This window comes from Dermacentor variabilis, chromosome 6, assembly GCF_050947875.1.
Source record: "Dermacentor variabilis isolate Ectoservices chromosome 6, ASM5094787v1, whole genome shotgun sequence".
Taxonomy (NCBI): domain Eukaryota; kingdom Metazoa; phylum Arthropoda; class Arachnida; order Ixodida; family Ixodidae; genus Dermacentor; species Dermacentor variabilis.
Window position 1 is genome coordinate 68,514,296 of NC_134573.1, and position 20,096 is coordinate 68,534,391.

At 48.0% G+C, this 20,096-nt stretch overlaps 1 protein-coding gene across 2 annotated transcripts in view; it reads left to right on the top strand.

Moving 5' to 3' along the window:
- Positions 1 to 20,096, top strand: part of LOC142584841 (hepatocyte growth factor receptor-like) — a 104,098-nt gene that overhangs the window by 30,015 nt on the left and 53,987 nt on the right. For both annotated transcript variants that reach the window (XM_075695138.1, XM_075695139.1), the window contains 2 exons: positions 1,973 to 2,143; positions 18,912 to 19,060. In XM_075695138.1, the coding sequence (XP_075551253.1) occupies positions 1,973 to 2,143; positions 18,912 to 19,060 (320 nt within the window). The remainder of the gene's footprint in view (positions 1 to 1,972; positions 2,144 to 18,911; positions 19,061 to 20,096) is intronic.

Consider the following 20,096-nt stretch of genomic DNA (forward strand, 5'->3'; position numbering starts at 1 on the left):
CTCATGCTAAGCACGAGCATGGCGAAACTCCTAGAGCTGGGACTGCACATCACGTTAGAGGAGCTAATAAAAGCGCAACGTAGAGCGCAATATGAACGCCTCTCCAAGATGACGGCGGAAGACACATCCTTGATAAATTAGGTATCCGCTACCACACACAACACGGCGACAAACGGGACATACCCAACAAAATAAGTGCCAAACTCGTGGTACCCCCATTACCCAAGAATATGCATCCTGTGCAACACGATGGCAGGATAAAAAGCAGGGCAAAGAACATCGCGAAGAACTACGGAAGAAACAAGGACGCGTTCTTTGTAGACGCTGCACGTTACAAACACAACCATAGCTTTGTCGCAGCAGTACTTAACCACAACAGACAATGCTACACAAGCTTGACTACAAACACGACACGCATCGAAGCGGCGGAGGAAGCGGCTATAGCCTTAGCCATAGCACAAACCAACGCGTAATATATAATCAGCGATTCCCAGACGGCAGTACGCAACTTCGCGAACAGCCGCATGTCAGCTGAGGTGCTACGCGTACTCAGAAATGGCAAAACAACAAGGGAATACACATGCGTCCAAATCCAATGGTTACCAGCGCACACCACCAACCCAACGGGAGAGGACAACCCTCACGCGGCGGCCCACAACGTAGCTCGAGGACTGACTTTCCAGGCTGCGACGAACGTAGACCCCTCGACAGGGCCCTCTGAAGTACGGGAATGGGAAGACAGAATGACCAGGTTCAACGACATCACCAACCATTACAAGATGCAAAGATGCTGTCATCTGCCACCCCATCCACAACTCAGTAGATCGCAAGCTGTCCAGTGGCGACAACTACGAATCAAATTATGCCAGTGTCCGACGCTAATGCTTGCTATTTATCCAGATACATACACAACAGATAGATGCAAAGTGTGTGGCACTTGAGCCCCGCTAGAACACGTGCTATGGGAATGCCAGGGACACGACAATGAGAGCGAGACCTCCATCGACAGCCTCCGCGCGCGATGGCAGGCCACACTGCTCAGCTCGACGCTGGGTGACCAGTCCAGCGAGCCCACGAAGCCGCCGGGAGGCAAGAAAACTTGGCCGCAACCTCGGCGGTTGCCCCAGCCCACTAACTCACCGGACGCGAATCGTTCTGATTTGAAATACAGTTTTCTTACTCACGCACTCCTTGTCACTGACTGTAATTGCTAAAAGTAAATTATTTCAGATATTCAGCGGGCAATAATAATCTGCTCTTTTATAAAAGCAGATGAAGTAGGGCTTACAAATAAATTAGCCAGTTAGCAAACAGTTAAACGTGTAACCGTGCAAGCCGAAACGCATGTTAGCAAAACTGATACACAGCGTTGCCCTGGAATTCCATTCAAATATGGTAATATATTTGTTAAAATAAAACGGCTTCCCGCTACTCTCCAAATTACAGTGCCATGCAGCGTTGGTTATCGTTTGAAAAGTACGGCTCCTGAAGTCGGCGCTACATTAGCAATTTCTCCTGGTTATAATTACGCAGAGCTAGAGCCCGAGATAAGCTTCTATACATGGTCGTCATGACTGATGGTACTTATGTAGTCCGTTGCATGACGAAAAGATTTATGCAACGGAAGCGAGTGCTCAACAGATGAGCGGGCCTTGCGTCACGTTGTCAACGAGAGACGTTTGTCTTCTACATGCTGCAATATTTATTTTCACTTTGTTTTTCGCTGCATTCTCCCGGTCCGTGTTTTTGAGCACTAATTAGGGTCAGCTTTGTGCGCGTGTAATATTCTGTAGAGTAAATAGGCATTTTTTATTCTTCTCACTGCAGTGTCTGCTTCCAATAGCTTTCTATATCTTTCCTTCCCCCATGAACAGGCCCAGAAAACATAATACAGGATGTGGATTGTTATTGAGCAGAGAGGTTTCTAAGCATTAAAAATAAGTAAGCTTTGTTCTATGCCTCCTTTGTGCAGGTTATACAGTTTCCAGTAGGTTCGTGCATCGTCTACAAGGCCTGCTCGGACTGCTTGCAGAAAACCGCAGACCCGCTGCAGTGTGGCTGGTGTCACGACAGGTGCGCGCATTCCCACGAGTGTCCTGCAGAACAACGGGTCTCGGATCGCTGTCCCATAGTAGTTAACAAAGTAAGTGGCAATCTTTATCCTGTAGTGTGTTGCATCAGTAATCATGGACGCAATCATTTTACTGCTTTACGCTCTGATGGTAAAAACTGAGGTGAGAAAATTCGTTTCTACCGGAGGCAACAGTTCCACTACAGAGCATGGGCCTAAAAGCATGCACTCTCATAGAGCCACAGAGGAAACGTAACTGCTGGCGCTATTGCGGTTTTCGTGTAAATATACATGGCGAATCATGAAGCTCTGATTGCGATGATCTCTTCTTGATTAAGCTGCTAAAATGATCTAGTATTGAGCACAATGGCAAGGTGGTGCCTGCAAGGCAGCATTCAGATAGCGGTTTCATTGCATGCAATGTACTAATATGTACTATGTACTAATATCCTGTAGAGCACTACTGCGTGCCACAATGCTTCATCATACGTACATGACATGACAATGTTCTGGCCACAAAAGACGACGGCGGCACACCAGCACTCTGACGGTGCGCGAGCAGTGGAATCGGCGGAATCAGGCTTCCGCCTGGTTGAGCGGGCTCGGCTAAAGATATAATTTGCGAGCACCAGCCTCTGTGTGGTTTTTCTTCACTCACAAATTATATAGGCGACGTCCCACAGCGCAGCCGCCAACTATGCAAGTCTCCTCGAAGCTAACGAGGAGCTTACACGGTAAGTGGCGAGACGGACAGCTTAGGTCACTGCCATCCGAACACGCCGGCCGCGTCCTTCGTTACGACCTCGCTGCCCCAGCTCAGGCCACTCTGGACGCCATTCTCCTCCTCCCGTTATGTATTGCTGGTAGCACTATCGCTACGACTCTCGCACAAACCAGTGCCACCAGCCTTGCTCCTACGCGGGAAATGGTTGGGTCGAACACTGGCGGCGACCGCTGTTCCGGGCCCCAGATCTAGTCGCCTTTTCCACGTCACCGACCCTGGAACCAAAGTCGGCTATGTCGTCGACACTTGCGCCGAGATTTGAGTTCTTCCTCCTAAGTTGGCTGAGCACCGCCACCGTCCCGACTCACCTCCTCTCACCGCGGTCAACGGATCGATCATCCGGACCTTCTGCCAAAAGTCGGGGACTCTTGACATTGGCCTCATACGTACGTTTCGCTGGATCTTTGTCATCGCGGCCATGCACCAGCCCATCATCGGAGCCGACTTTATTCAGCACTACGAGCTCGCCCTCAACGTGCTGCACAGCCGCATCTTGGACTCCCAGACAAGCTTAACCGTCGAAGGCGTTTCCTGTCATGCTCCACTGCTCCGGATTCTCTAGGCGCACATGACCTTTCCCGACCCTTGGTCAGCTATCCTTGCCGAGTTTCCGGACGTCTTTCGACCTCCTTCCTTTCAATCCTAGGTCGCTCACAGCGTGACACATCATATCGTCACGACTGCCCCCCCCCCCCCCCGCGTTCGCTCGGGCTTCTCACCTCGCGCAGGATCGTCAGGCTGTGGCCAAAGAGGAGTTTGAACACGCGCTTGACCTTGGCTTCATTCGTCTCTCCTCGAGTCCTTTGGCCTCGCCACTCCATATGGTGCCGAAGAAGACTGGTGTCTGGTGCCCCTGCAGCGATTACCGTGCTCTCAACGAGGCCAGTGTCCCGGACCGGTACCCAATACCTCACATTCAAGATTTTACGTCGGCAATGCACGGCTGCACCTATTTAGCAAGGTCGACCTCATGAAAGCCTACCACCCGATTCCTCTGGAACCCTCAGATATTCCCAAGACCGTCATTAATACAGCTTTCTGCCTGTTCGAATAGCTGCTCACGCCTTTCCGTCTTCTTAATGCGGCCCAGACCTTTCAGCGTTTTGTTGACCAGGTATTACGTGGCTTGACATGCTGCTTTGCCTATCTTGACGACATCCTCGTCTATAGCCCCACCGCGGAAGCTCATGAGCTCCATCTGCGTCAAGTGCTCGTAAGACTGACCAAGTTTGGTCTTGCTAGCTTTCCGAAGAGCGAGTTCGGCGTTACGGAGTTGGATTTCCTCGGCCCTCGCGTCAACGCACACGGCATTCGTCCACTCCCGACCCGCGTCACAGCCACCTGTGAGGTTTTTTAGTCATCCCCCCCTAGGCAACTGGGCAAATTTCGTAGCCTCGCCAACTATTACCACCGCTTCATTCCTTGCTGCGCCAATATACTGCAGCCTCTACGCGACCTTCTCTCGGGGCTCAAGACACCGAATACTCCCGTGGCCTGGTACGACACCGATGACCGCGCATTTAGAGGCATCAAAGAAGGCATTGCCGCATTGCCGCGACGCTTCTCGTCCACCCGAAATGTGATGCCCCAACATCTGTCGTGGCTTACGCAACGGACACCGCTGTCGGCGCAGTCTTGAAGCAGTTCGTTGCGGTGCTTGGCAGCCCATCGCCTTCCTTTCTAAGAAGCTTGCGTTCACTGACCGCCGCTACAGCACGTCCACTCGAGAGCTGCCCACCACCTATTTGGCCGTGGAGCACTTTTGACATTTTCTCGAGCGACGCTCCTTCTATGACGTTACCGACCATAGACCACTGACTTCCGCCCTAGCGTCCAGCAGCACTTCCTACGCTCCCCGCGATATGAGACATCTCGCCTGCATTTCTGAGTTCACCAGCGATATTCGCCACGTCAGCGGAAAATCTAACGCCGTTGCCGACGAACTTTCCCGCGCCGCCATCTATGCAACGGACCAGAACCGACCGGCCATGGACTTCACGGCCATGGGCACCACCCAGAGTGTCAACGCTGAGCTCTAGCTGCTTCGCACGAGTGGTACCTCTGTGGTCGCGCGACGTGATATGCGTGTCGCGTAGTGTCGATACATGATGTGGGAATTTGGGAAATTCGACGCGCCATTGCGCGGACGCATTTCACTTGTTTCTGCAATCCCTACGCCTCACTGCCTCCTCGCTCCGAACCAGTTGTCAGCGGTGGCGCTCCACTCGCGATGGTTCGCGGTGAGGGCAGACTAACGACGTCACGAAGCGGCCCCTGGTGGCTACTGTCATGACGGTAGCGTGGCTCTTCTCGCTTGGGACTGCGCCGGGTACGTACATGCTTCGTCTCGTCCGCTGTCACCTTTGTGACTAGAACTGATACCTGTGTCACACGGGCACATTTCGAAGGCCTTCCAGTCGACAGCATTCGAAATGCCACAACTCTATCGACTCAAAGGAGTTGTCGCGCTACTACACGGTACTTTCGAAAAGCCGTTGAGTGGTTCAGGCGTTTCTCGTAAAATTGTGGGGCGCTGCGGATCTTTACTTTCGTTTTCATGTCACGAAAAGTTAAGCATCATTAAAACCACTTAAAAGCACTATAATTTCTTTTATGTTTGTTTATACATTTAAAGAAATGTTTATACATTGCCATACATATACGTTTAGTTTTTAAGTTGTTGAGTAGCGAAACTGCGGCAACGTTTGCGCCGCTGCATGTCGGTGTTGTCGAGAGTATGTGCAGTTTGTACATATCAAGTGGCAAAAATACTTTATTGAATAAATAATAACACTCATATATAGTATTTTTAGAGCATTTTGGTTTGATTTGTTCTTTCTAACCGATAGTACGAGCACACTGTGAACGAGAGGGCATGTTCGCACTGTTTCCGTTTCCGTTGCTCAAAGGCCATCGAGATTTCGATAGAGTTGTAAGGTGCTCCGTTGACTCGATAGGCTATTGACTCGGCGGCTTTCGAAACCGCCCGTGTAGCAGCTCGAACTTGACCTTTGAGTCAACTGACTATCGGTTGGAAGGCCTTCCAAACGCCCGTGTGACACGGGTATGAGATCACGCACGGTGCCTTTGCCCGTGCGGCGAGAACGTACTTCGTGTTGATCGTGTCCGGACGCTAAGCCGAAGAACGGGTGCCTAGTGCTCGCGCGAGGTCGTACCACGCCGAGTCGCACTCATCGGAGGCCCGAGCCGAAGGAGGTTGCCCGAGCTCTCGCGAGTTGGCCCGTTGGTTATCGAGAGAGCAAGTAGCATAGCCGCCGGGACTTTTCTAACGGCATGTCGCAGCTTCCGTCAACACAGGGCAATACTGTGTTCTTGAGTGCGTCGCTCTGTAGCCTCTTGCGGCCTGAGCTCGCGCGCGGCGGCGCTAGAGGCTGACGGCTGACGCGGCCCTGTGGCTCGCTAAGCTCTAACTCACGGTGGTCGGTACTCTTGTGAGACCCGAAGACCGCACAATGTAAACTTTGTAGTTCAATTGCTTTATATTCCACCAGGTCACCCGACATGTATATGTGGCATCTAGCAGTTGCATGCTGCATGTAGCTTGACCTGGTTAACTCTCCAGGCTAGGTGACTAATTTTCACCATCTCGTTTCGAAGGGCATGACAATGAACCGTCATCATCATCAACAACATCAGCATCGCGTCTCGCCACGGGTCCAGTGATGTAACACGTGCGTACGTGGTCTGCTTACCTGCGTTTTCTCTTCGGCGAACGTTATGGCGCCACCTCGCCAGGTACGAACCACTGCCGAAGAAAGGGGTCGTAGAGCTATGCGCGCGGCTGTAACCAGGCAACATAGGGTTACGCAGACCGCTGTGCGGAACCCTATGCCCTGTGCTTTCATTTTAAGATGCAATTTCATCTTTCAACAGCACTTACTCTATAGCAGTCCTGAAGTATGTTTGCGGATTTAACTTGCAATAATTCACCCAGTTCGTGACCAATCCCTCATAGCGAGAATGAGCCACGAGTTGTGTGGGAAACAGCAACAATAACGATTCGGCGAACGGTGTTCAAAGCATAGGCGGAAGTGACATATTGGCGTGACGTAGCACGAAAGGCAACTCCGGCTGGGTAGAAGGAACAGAACACCCTGGCAGCTATGAAACGTCTCTTACAGGCGGGAAACTCTTAAGGGTGATCTATTCAGCCTTCTGAGGAAAGTGTTTGTAACATTATGGTTTGAGTATAGAGGAAAATGTCCTTTGTTCGAATCCGACCATTGGAAAATTTAATTTATGCATATTTATGTAAGTATATATACATATATAAGACCATAACATCAAGACGACGGCGAATATTCGCCTGGAGTTTCTATATAATTGCTATTGCAAAATAAATCCAGGACACATGCCTTACCTTGCTTCCTAAAATAGAAGATGAAGCGAATGTCACTTGGCTACTCATAGCATGCGTAGCCGGCGTCGATTTCTTCATTGTGGTGTGCATGAATTTATGAGTGACCATATAACAGTTATTTCTTCTTGAACTACAACACTTTTAACACGACAGCGTTCTCTGCCTTGCTCCAGCGGAAATTTGTGCCATATCTGTACGCAAGTGTGTCATGTATCATCATGCAAATTTTCTTGCATTCGAGAAAAAGCTTATGCACATAGGGGTTATAATTGTGTGTAAACAAAAATTGGCTAACCTATTTTCAAATCTTCGAAAAATAGTCCGGTGCTTTTTCAGAAATGTTCTCTACTGCTTTTAAAATCCTGAGTATATTTGCAAATTAGCCGGTTAGCAGAAAGAAAACTGATGAAAGAACCTCGTGCCACTGCTGTTGCTGAAACGATTGAGTCGTACATTGCAGTGCATGTAAGATCGGCTGCAACCACTGCTCTATTGCATTTGAAGGGGCCTTGAGGGCCTCAAACAGCTTTACCGGCGTTAGCGTTAGGGCACGCAAGAGTGAAGACATTTAGAATAGGGTTTTGCGTTTGCGAATAGCATATTGCGCTTGCATGCAGCACCACTACGGCGTGAAAGAAAATTTATTATAAATAATAAAATAAACTATACCAACTTATAATAAGAAAAGTAATTTTCACTTTGCTGTTCTCGCGTTTAATTACAATTTAGACATTATTCTATTATGAGTAACCAATTTGTTGCGCTTACTTTTCAGTAACCAACTTTACGCGTATTCACCAGCCAAGTTAATCCGCAAGTTCATACTCGCGCGCGTGCTCAGAGTGCCAGTCGTGCTTCTTGCCGTGTTTGCGACGTAAAGTTCAGAGTTTGCCGTCACCATTCATGCGAAAGTGAGTCGAACGCGTGCAGATGCTCTTTGTGAGCTGGAGTGATCTGGAAGACATTTTCCTTGGACATCGACAGCGCACACCTCGGCAGTATAAGTCGGTAACAGGCCTATTTAACATCGAAGAACTGCAGGAAGATACTTTTAGGCGAATGTTTAGGTTTCATAAGGAACGTCTTAAGACCTAAGCGCGTCTCTGCTTATCTCAGACACTTTAATAAGCGCCCAGTGTGACTGCATAAGTGGCGAGGAAGCTCTTCTCATAAGCCTGCACAGGCTGGCGTATCCCAACAGGTGGTGGGATTTGGAGCCACTGCTTGGCCGCGACTACTCCACTTTGTCAAGCATTGTGGCAAAGGTGCTCGCACACTTTGAAGACAACTTTTTACACCTGCTAGACTTAACTAATAACAAGTGGCTGAACCTTGCAGAACAAGGTCGCTTTTCTCAGGCAAGTATAGTGCACTCAAATACCGAACTACGCGAACATGAGCGCACAGATATGCGTGGCTAAAACTGGCACGAAACCTAACCAGATAAATCGCAAATTATTTAAGCATTTTTGCGAGTGGCAAGGTAATTGTTTACGTTATCTACTCTTATTAAAGGCAGTGCATCGCAGAGCTGCACCACTTAAAAGTAGCTGGGGTTCGTGGATTGGGCAGCGAGACCAATTTGCCGGCCATCGGTGAACCAGAGGATATATTTCTATGGTCATAAGCGCGTCCATGCTGTGAAATATCAATATGTGATGTGCGCCAACGCCATCATGTGTGATCTTGACGGCCCCTATCCAGGTCACAGACACGACGCTGGTAAGTACGCCAGACAGACGTACTATGTTGGAAACAGTTTTTTTATCAATAATGGTATTCTCGTAGAAACAGTGCATGTCTAGGTCATTACAAAAATATTTTGCAATGAAGCATAATGCTGCACACCTTACGTGAAGACTAAAAGGTACACAGGACGTTTACTTATAGTGTCCTTTGTGCATGTTTGATCAGCTTAAGCAAAAGTAATAATTGGTTTTCTTACATGCTGGGTGCATCTGCAGCCCGGAAATATTAAGCGTATAACTGCATGCATAGTAGCAAACAAGGCCTTCTGTTATTCACTGGCCAAGGTAACATCATCAGACACAAAGACTGAAAAAGAACCATTCTATGTACCATTTTGTTTTATAAGCAATAATATTGTTGAGGCACTTCAGCCATAAAATGTCTCTCTTAGTGCTCTTTCTTGAGTGCCTGCCGAGGGCTGAAAAGAGCTGTTTCTGTTGTAAGTATCCTGGGAGACAGCAGCCTTTACAGCAGGCTTGAGTACTTTGTGCAGGGTTCCTCGTACGCCATCTACGACGACCCTGGATACCAACTACATCCACTGCTGATACACCCATATACTGGCTCTTCTCGCATAGAGACACAGAAAAGGTTTGATTACGGCATTAGTACAGTCCGTCAGGCCGTAGAATGGGGGTTCGGCAAGACTGTTGGAATGTTTGCATTTCTGGACTTAAAAAAATCAAAAGATTCTTCTACAAAATGCACCGCAGATGTACAAAGTAGGTACAGTCCTCACAAACTGCCATACATGTTTGTATGGCAGTCAAATTTCGATGTTTTTTTTCGCTGAAGACCGCCACCTCTGCAAGAATATCTTGTTTCTGTCGCTGCTTGAGATCCTCAATCCTCGGATCGGGGATCTCACGTATGTGTGTCTTTGGAACTTGCATATGTGTAGCCCATAGGAGCATTTTGGAAAGCACTTTGAAATTGTCAAGCAATTATTGGCTCAATTTGAGCCACTGAACAATCTTATGTTTGCAGATGCTACGTTTTGTGTTACCTGTTAAAGCAAGCTTTATTCGTTTTGTATGCAGTACTAGAGCAGTGGTAGAGCACCAGCATCGGAGCCGTAGTTTTAACGCACTTTAATTTGCGAAATAATTTTATTTCCAAGCACTCAGCCGGGATTGTACGAGGATAATGACGTCCTAACTTTATTTTTGAGGAAGTAAATGCATCGTACTGAGCTTCAAGGATGTTTATTTTTTATTCTGCGAAAGCTTGTGTATGGCTTCAAGCCCTCTGCTGACGTGTAAGGAATGCCCCCCGGCGTGATGTTACAAAGATAATGACCTCGTAACTTCCTTTTTGAAGGAATAAATACTTCGTAGTGAGCTTCAAGAATTGATGAATGGATGGATGGATGGAAAAACTTTACTGTAGTCCATTAGGTCGTGCTAGTTTCCTAGCCCTAAGCGTGCCGCTGTCACGTTGGAACCGAAAGGCCAAGCCTTTCGGCTGTTTCGTGGGTCCGTCGGACTGCCCATAGCTGTTCTTCGAATGTGAGACTGCGTAGAGCTGCGTCCCACCGCTCTTCAATGTTCTTGTCACTGCGTAACGCGGTCTACAGTCTCTCTGTATATGTATCCCTCTGTAGCAGAGCTGCACTTCCCTTTCTAAAACCTCTTTATTCTGGAAAGTAGTGACACTCAGACAACTGCCACCGAACCCTCACCCGCGCACTGGACTCCTCTCTTTCCTCCTCGCTGTCACCAGGTCTGTGCTTCCCACGCGCTGATCGGCTGCGGCTCGCGAAACCGCCCTATCAGCTGACCCTCAGGTCAAGCAGACGCTGTGAAGCTTGTTTTAGCTATTTTTTACTTTTTTCCCGCCGCCATTCGCGGGCCACGTGTTGATCGCACTGCCACTGCTCACGTGCATTTTGCATGTTAGGTGAGCTTCGTTTTCCGGAAGAATGCCTGGCTGCTGAGCTTTTCAATGCAGCTTCAGGCGGAAAAAAGGACTAGCGCGTTGTTTGCAATCCCCGGAGGAAAAAGGGGATGTCATGCGGCGAAAACGATGATTGCACAACATTGGAAGAAAGGACTTCGCGCCAACGAAACACGCCGTTATCAACGAGGCGAGTACTGTACTTCTCTTAATACATGCAGGTAAAGTTGCAAGATGTTTTATAATTATAGCAAGAGCATTGGCATGTACTCTGCTGAGGCAGAGATACGGTAAATATTTTAGATATTTGCAGCAATGAATGTTAATGCAAATATGTTTATTTTGTTACTGTGTATTTGGTTTGAGAATGAAGATACTTGTGATATTTGTACTTTTCATTACCGATACGTCTTCTGTGCTGTTTACTGTATGAAAACCATGTTTGGTTGTCTTGTATAGAGGATATTAGAGCTGGCTAGTTATAAATAAAAGCTATATTTCGTGTGTGTGTCTAGAAATGTTTCAAGCGAGCACTTTCAGTAATTGCTTAAATTTTTGAAAAGCAAATAAAGATATCCACACAAATTAGTCGGTCGGCTTTGTTTACCAGGGCAGTGAGCTTTCATGCATGGTGCTAGTTCACAGGGCACAGTACATACTTAGTGCAAGTTAAATTTCGTGTCCATTACAACCTTAATGGTGTGCCCTCTGGAGCTACATTTATCTAATGGGATTACGTACGCCAATAAAAAAAACTTCCAAGTCACAATAACTGCTCTGAGGCTAATCTCCGAGAGTGTTTTTTTTTCCTTTGTACATCGCCTACCAGTTGCGAACGTTTAATCACTCGCATGCCTAGAAGTTCGACACTTCCGAAGAGCTAATTGTCGGAAATTCTGGAACACCGGCGCGAATGGTTTCCTGTCAAACCAAATAATGTTAAGTTCTTATGTATGAATTGTACAATGTGGTGGGATTTCTCAAACGCATGCTGAAGGCGCCCACCCTTCAGTTTGTGTTCCGAGTGAAAAAAGAAAATTATCGCTTAACCGCTGCTAAAAGTTATGTCGGCATCCACTGTGCACTAAGCTGACAGCAACACGAAATAAAATGGCGTAACTCACGGGCTTTATTCACGGCTTGTCACAAAATACGAGGTTCGCGCATTGCATTTCTCCCCTTAATTCTGGTAAAATGTACATGTTGCATGCTGTTGTTTTATTATGAAGCGAAGTTCAAGCGTGTGCATTGTATCCTTTATGGAGTCTTCACGCAAGGCCAGAATGCCTGTCGCGTAGTGGCGTTGGCTCAAGTGCTTTCGGTGCCCTCGATAAAGGCGAACTTACTGCAAAGGGCCATCCTGTGTATTCTTGCCTATTTCTTAAATGACAGACGTATGAAATGAACGCATGAATTGTCTGCACTGTTTAAATTTTGCACATACCGTAATCTTTCGCTCCATGAATGGTCAAAATGGCGCGGCCATGGATAGCGAGCCGCTGAACGATAGCCATATCTAGACCCCTTCCGCTACGTTATCTCCGAACCTATTTGCGAAAATATTTGTTAGCAAGACTTATGAGAAGTTTACCATATTCGTATCAGTGTTATTAGACGACGAATGCCACAATAATGCTTCAGACGATTGAAACAAACAGCGTGCGCATTGATTCTTCCGCAGCCGCCTGGTGGCTGCTGGCCCGACAAGCGTGGCGTGCGCAATGTGCCGGCCTGTGGGAGAGTGAAATGTGAGGAGAATTGAGGAGGAAAGCTTGCGCGAGGAAGAAAGTGTCGCTACTTGCCAGAATAGGTTGTTTTTATTCCTTTCACCTTCGCCTCTCGCGTCGCTACTCGCAGAACGCGATCACCTGGTCTAAAATGACGTCAAATGTATCCCCGCGCAATGGATAAACTAACTTCACGGACCGACGCCGTCTATTTTGTTTTCTTCAGTGTCGTCAGCACCGCACCCCGTCGCTTCCTTAACATGCATGACATGACGCGAATGACATGTAATGACATCGCATGACACGCATGCATGCATGACACGAATGGCATGCGATTACAAGCATGAAATAACGTGAATCATTTCATTGTGATGTGTCGAGTGAGCGAATGCCGTGACCGGAATGGGTCAGCCCCGCTAAGACGACGACGACGACACGCTGCAGTGGTCCTGCGGTAACCGTTTTCTATTTGACCGCCGGCTTCTTGGCCAATTCTCCGTAGTGGGTACGCGCCATGGTATAGAAAGCAAGCAAGCAAGCATCGAAGAAGAAGAAGAAGAAGAAACTTTATTATAGAATAGTCTGGCAGTTCTTGCCGTGGTGGCCTCAGGTGGCGGCTCGAAGTCCTTGGACTCGGGTGGCATCTTCGGCTTGCCGGAGGGCCCAGAGCTGGTCCGCCAGCTCTGAACTTCTGAGAGCCGCCTCCCAGCGGCGGCGACGCCTACGGAGAAGGTCCCCGGCGGCTCCCGCATCCAGGGCGGCGTCGGGAAGAAGCGAGCTCGAGCAAGCATCGAAGAAATATTTCAAAACGACGACAACGATGGGGGCACGAGACGTCAAACCGAAACATGAAGCGCTCAGTCAATAATGATTTACACGGCTGTGCCGAAAGAGAAAACAATAAGAAAAGGAACCCGGGGAGACGGAGAAGAGCAAGCCAGCGGGGAGGAAGGTTTTCGTCAGTGATCCGGGCGCAGGAGGGAAGCCGTCGGGCGTCACACCCGTGCTTCGTGCCCCCTACTGGACTAGGACGACCTTCCAGATGCGTGGTCATTACGATCTCCATGGTTACAGGAAAGGAAGGCACTGTACCACGTCAGAAAAGTGAAGCTCGTGCACCGGCAGCAGAGGCGAAGCGACTGGGCTTCGTACCCGGCTGCAAGGTCTCGTGCCGTGGCATGTCTACCCCTCATGTTCCCGAGGTCGTAATCATGCCTTCTCCTGCATCGTTGGGTTCCTGTTGTTGACCTGGAGGCGACCAGGACTGTTTGACGGTCTTTGCCACGGCTACTTCACGCCGGACGACACTTATGTCCAGCCCGTCCCGCTGACAGTGCAGGCCATCATACTGTAGGCCATCTTGGCTTTGACCTTTCCTTTAAGACTTCTACTTTCTGTGTTTCACCAGCCGTGTATGTTTGTATAATTTGTGTCATTGTTCAGCTTGGTTAATGAATGCTTTAGTTTAGCAACGAACGACTTCGTCTATTTATTTATATATGTATTTGTTTATTTATTTATTTACAATATCTTGCGGGCACCTTGAAGGACATTGAGTAAGGGGGGCAACAGTAATTACATGACAGGAAAATAGCAAAGTGGAATACAATATTAACACGCAATGAATTCAGGTTATCACGGTATGTTTCACGATTGGAGATGGATGCAATGTGATCCGGGTGACCATTCTAATGTGCAATTGCTCTAGGTAGTGGTGATGAGTTAAATACCTGTTTTTGACCACGAATGCTCATGAAACTAAGTGCGTTGTGAATGCGCCGAGGTGTGCGCACAGGAGCACGAAGCGGCAAACAGTGAAAGTTGTTACCATAAGTGTACCTGTCAAACAGGTATTCAAGAGCATTGACGCGGCGATCTTCCAATGACTGAATGGGCTGATGTTTTGCTTGAGGAGAGATCATTGTATTCAAAGAACGTCATCACAGTCGATATATGAATGGCATGATATGCATGACATGATGTCATGAATCATATGACATGTATTGAAATTACATGACATGCATGCATTGCACTAATGAAGTTATGTCATGACCCTGAATAACGTGACATAAAAGACATGACATGAATGTCATGGCATGAAAAACGTCAAGAAAGGAATTGCATGAAATGCCATGACATGACAATACATCAAATGACAAGCGTGACATTTATGCTGGCATGAATGACACGACAAGAAGGCATGCACGCATGACACGATATCATGATGACATGCGTCACATGTGCTATGCTTGACATAAATAACATGGTATGCCATGAGAAATTACATGCAATAGGAAACCAGCATAAATAAATTACCTTACATAATATCTCATGACGTGTCACGAGCACATACCGAGTTGCGCCAGCTAATGCATGATATGACTTGACTAACATAAGAAATGAAACAGCGTGCACATTTGCACCGCAGTGGCCTCTAAGCACGAGGTCGCGGGATCGAACCCCGGCCCCAGAGGATGGGGGCGAAATGCGAAAACAGCCGTGTACTTAGATTTAGGTGCACGTTCAATAACCCCATGTGGTCCACATTTCCAGAGTCCCCTACTACGGCGTGCCTCATAATTAGATCGTGGTTTTGGCACGTAAAACCCCATAATTTATTTTTTTTGTACTGCTTCGTCTACTCATAGTAGAGAATGCTATATAAGGGGGATTCTGCGCAAATGTGATCGAGAATACACGCGCAGTAGCTGAACTCGCTGGTAATAAGTGCAGACTTGGCAAGGACTCGCTTTTCCGGGCAGACGTGTAGGCAGACGTGTCTTTGTGTTCAATACGTTATAGAATAAATAAGTAGAATCTACACCGATGAAGTGTTTTTTTAATTAATAAAAAAAAGCTCTGCAAAGCTCTGCAAAGCTCTGCAAAGCTCTGGACAAACTCGCATTTATTGCATTCAGAAACCCTTTATGGTAAAGCGTGTTTGGGGGATAGGGGGTGTTGCCATGATCACCATGTTGTTGCCATGGTGACCATCACCATGCCATGGTTGCCATGTTGCGTACGTCCTGAATCTGAAATTATCGATCATTCTTTTACAGATTGCAAAGACGCGGTGTTCCTTTAATACATGCTACAAGGGACACTAAAAAAAACATATAAACATTACACCATACTCAATAGCTTTCCAACCATCAAAAAACCCTTACGCCCCTCCTTATGGCATGTTTATTCTGTCGCGACTAAATGGTCTTCAGCTCAGTTTTGATGTGTGACGGGCACGCTGAAATTCGTAGGTCTAGGAGGTCAATTTCTTCCGTGAGACTGCATCGTACACCCGTGAGTAGTATACGGACCAGGGATTGCGCGATAAAACTGATCTTATCCTCTGCCTGTGAGCGTAACTTGAAATTAAAGACTGCAATCCAAACTTGGCCTTGCGAATTTTCTAGTGTACTCGTTAGTTTCCGTTTATGCCTGTTAATTAAGAAGAAATTAAGTTTTTTCGGCGACCCTGTGGTCTGTATAATTTTGCTCACGGGTGTACGTGAGTAGCGTGTATGCGATACAAGAGCAGCCCCCATGGTGGGTGTTTTTATGCAATGAATGTGTTTGTTTGCCTGAATATTAAACGCCACCACTGAAGCTTGCCAGTTCGCTTTTTCAGTGGTTATATTAACCACTGACTCAGAACAGTTAAGACTTTTCCCGCATTATCTTTATTGATGTCAGCATTTCGAAGGCCAATTAGTGCACTTCGGATGCATTCTTTTCTACCCTCTCGTCCCATAGCGCACATAACGCCTAGAGCCGCTTCTGGGGGCGAATTTCGTTAGACTATAGCTAGCCCTCTGCCGCGCTAGCACTGATTGCCGCCGAAATGCGTTGCGACACATACTCCTCCCCTTTGTTCTTGCAGGTTCCTTAATCTGACATCTGGTGACGGGAAGGTGCATGTGCACGTATGTTGAGCATCGTTGTACGTATTTAACCACCGTGCTTCGAAGGTACTGCGAAGCTCCGCGGAATGAGGTTGCGAAAGGGCGTTCTCCTTATGGATACTTCTGAGTTGAGGCCACATATAGGATTTCTCGTGCGTACATCCGACGTGTCTTTAGACCCTTTGCTAAAGGAAACACATAAGGACCGCATCTTGAATCTATAGAGCGGGCGAACAGACCCATGGCACATCTCACTAGTATGTAACATCAAAAAGCATGCATTCTTTTTTCTATTGGTGTACGCCTCGTCCTCGCATGCTCTTTGTCGTACAAAGCAGCTATGGAAAGGTAGAGGTTCATAACGGCCCAGATAGAGTAACTTGCGAGCTACTTAACTTTCTCGTTTCCATGAAATGATAAGGACTCGAGTTCAGTACTTGGACACCACACTAGACTCATCAGCGATCATCGTTCGCAGGTGGTGGTTTCGCCAAGTCGTGACGAAGCGAGTCTGTGTTGTTGCATAGCTAGCATCCCCAACCTCAAGCATAGCCTCTACGCCGACGATATTATCCTGCGGGTCACCGGGGGCAGCGACAGGGACATCCAAGACACGCTGCAGCAAGCCATCAACGAGGTCGTTGCATACGTAGAACCGCGCGGCCTGGCGTGCTCCCCACAGAAATCGGAGCTCCTTCTGTGCAAGCTTAATTGTGGATGTCGATGTCCAGACCCTCACCCGCCCGAGATACAACTCTACGTGTACCAGCAGCACATACCTACTGTACCTAGCATTCGTATCCTTGGCTTACGCATCCAACAAAACGGCAGAAACACGGAGATACTCAAGCAATTAGATGATTATGTAGACCAAACCACTCGCCTTATTGCACGCATTGGAAATCTACATCACGGCATGAAAGAAAACAACCTTATACGCCTGGTAACGACCTACGCACTGAGCAGGATCCCCTATGTTGCCCCGTATCTTAGCCTCCATGCAACTGACAAGCTCAAACTCAACACGATGATCAAGAGGGCCTATAAACAAGCCCTACATCTTCCCATCACCACCTCTAAAGAGAAACTGGACGCCCTCGGCATTCATAACACCATAGACGTGCTTATTGAAGCGCAGCGTATTAGCCAATACGAACGACTCGCCACGTTCACCACGGGCAGGCACATTCAAGGCACCCTAGGCATAACCTACACCACCCAATTCGGACCAAAAGTACCCATCCCTCCAAACATTCGTGCTCAGGTAGTTATCCCGCCGAAACCTCGCAATATGCACCCTGAACACAATCTGGAGCGACGTGCAGAAAGAGCTAAACAACTACAAAAGCACTACGACCAAGCCACTGACGTAACCTACGTGGACGCGGCGGAATACCGCAACCAAAACGCCATGGCGGTCGTCGCAGTCGCGGTTTCGCAGTACCGCATCGCCGTGGCCACATCAATATTCACCACGCAACCCGAAGTAGGAGAAGAAACGGCCATCGCTTTGGCCTATACGCGGCTACCAATGCATACTGCATCATCAGCGATTCAAAAAAGGCCATTCGTAACTACACAAGAGGACTGAGAGCGCCCCAAGCGCAGAAGATACTCTCTGGCACTCCTCCCTCAAGGCAACGCCGTGTCCAGATCATCTGGGCCTCTGGTCACTCGGGTCTGGCTGGAAGTGAAGTCGCCCACGATGCCGCCCGAGCTCTCGCACACCGGGCGCATCATTCTTCTCCTGCGTCTTCCAATCCCGACCAGCCCTCTGTTCTGCATCGCGGTCACGCGCGGGAACGAATGATCACGTTCAGAGAAATTCTCCTGCACTACCGCGGAGAGTGGTTACGCTACCTCCCAGCACACAAAGCAGTGAATAAATCTCAATCCACCACTTGGCGACTCCTTGAGACACGAACTTTTCCGAACCCCGTGCTTTACAACTGCATTTACCCCGATGCATGCTCCCCACTCTGCAAAGCGTACGAGGCCCGCGCTGACCTCGATCATATTATATGGCAACGCCCCAAAGCCTCACCCACCAACACTTCCCACACTAACACACGCATCATAACTACGACCGAGCAGTGGGAGACATTGCTCCTCAGCTTGGACACAGAGGAGCAGCTCTGGGCCGTCCGGATGGCCGAAGACACCGCCAGAAATCAAGGACTGGCCGCCGTCAGAGGAAGGGGGGGATTGGGGGTTAGTCTCCCGACCCCCGCCACCCCTGAACCCCATCAAGGACATAATAAAGTTTTATCTCTCTCTGTGTGTGACTAGAGAGCGTGCTGCGTGAAATAGCCTACGTCAACATCGCCTTTCTAAACAGCGTGAAACCAGACAAAACACACAAGAAACAATGTGTTATCACGTGACCTTCTATCTCCCAATGCAGGTGAGTCCGAAGAAAGGTCCGACTGCAGGAGGCACCTTGCTCAACATTGAAGGCGACAATTTCGCTTCCGTTATCTATAACTCCGAGAAGAGCGTCAACGTTACCGTTGGTGGTCAGTTGTGCGAAGTCACCACGTGGTCTACGCGGCGGTGAGTACACGCTATCGACGTGTGTTTGAATAATTTACGCAATCTGATGAAAGCACAGTTTCTTTTTCAAGTGGGCGCTTTTGCCATTACGTGTAGCTCGATAACCGTTTTGCCATTAGTGAAAACATCGCCATTTTATGGAACTCTAACACTGGTCTCTGTGTTTACACATTTAGTAGTTAGAACTTTTTTTCTAATGTGTCTACTCTTTGCGTCAGAACTGAGAGAATGAGAGGCCGCGAAGTATGGTGGTTACTTTGGGTTTCTACATGGGTAGCTAGGGATCTTCACTCAAGATTGTGTGACCCGTCGTGGTTGCTTAATGGTTTTGGCGGGGTGCTGCTAAGAACGAGGTTGCGGGAGCGAATCCGCACCGCGGCGGCCGCATTTCAATGGGAGCGACATGCAAGAAGGCCGTGCGCTGGGTGCAGGTTAAACGATGTCAGGTGCTCTAAAAATCCGGCAAGCTTCATAATCAGATCGTGGTTTTGGCACGTATAACCGCAGAATGTATTTTTGTATTTTTTATTTAATTCTAATAAGTCTATCTTAGGATTAACTACTCAACAGCCGCGACATTCTTTAATCGTTCTTGTTTTCATACGTTTTCACTTTCTCAAATCACGTCGCGTATTTGTCGATTTAGGTTTATATGTCCGGCAGTCATAAAGAGCACACAAAAAAATACCATCTGAACTACTTTGCACGAATAAATTCTGTCAGTAGATACATTCATGGGAAATATAATTTCATCCGCTCGCTAATACATTTTTCACCAAATGTGCTCTTTAAATTGCCTTCGCCTCAGAAACAAATATTCTCGGATTTCTCAGGGCACGTAACCCTCTTTATTATAGTTCAAAACTGATAAGAAGGACAGTCCTGGTAATAACTAGTCACATTCACCGAGCTTCTAAAGCCCAGCCAGGAGCCCTGTTATCTCCTTCTATGGTCGGCAATTTCAGCACGCAGAAGATATTTGGCCTTAAGATTCCTGAAGTGCAAAAATTCATGCGGGCGGAGCAAATCGCAGTGT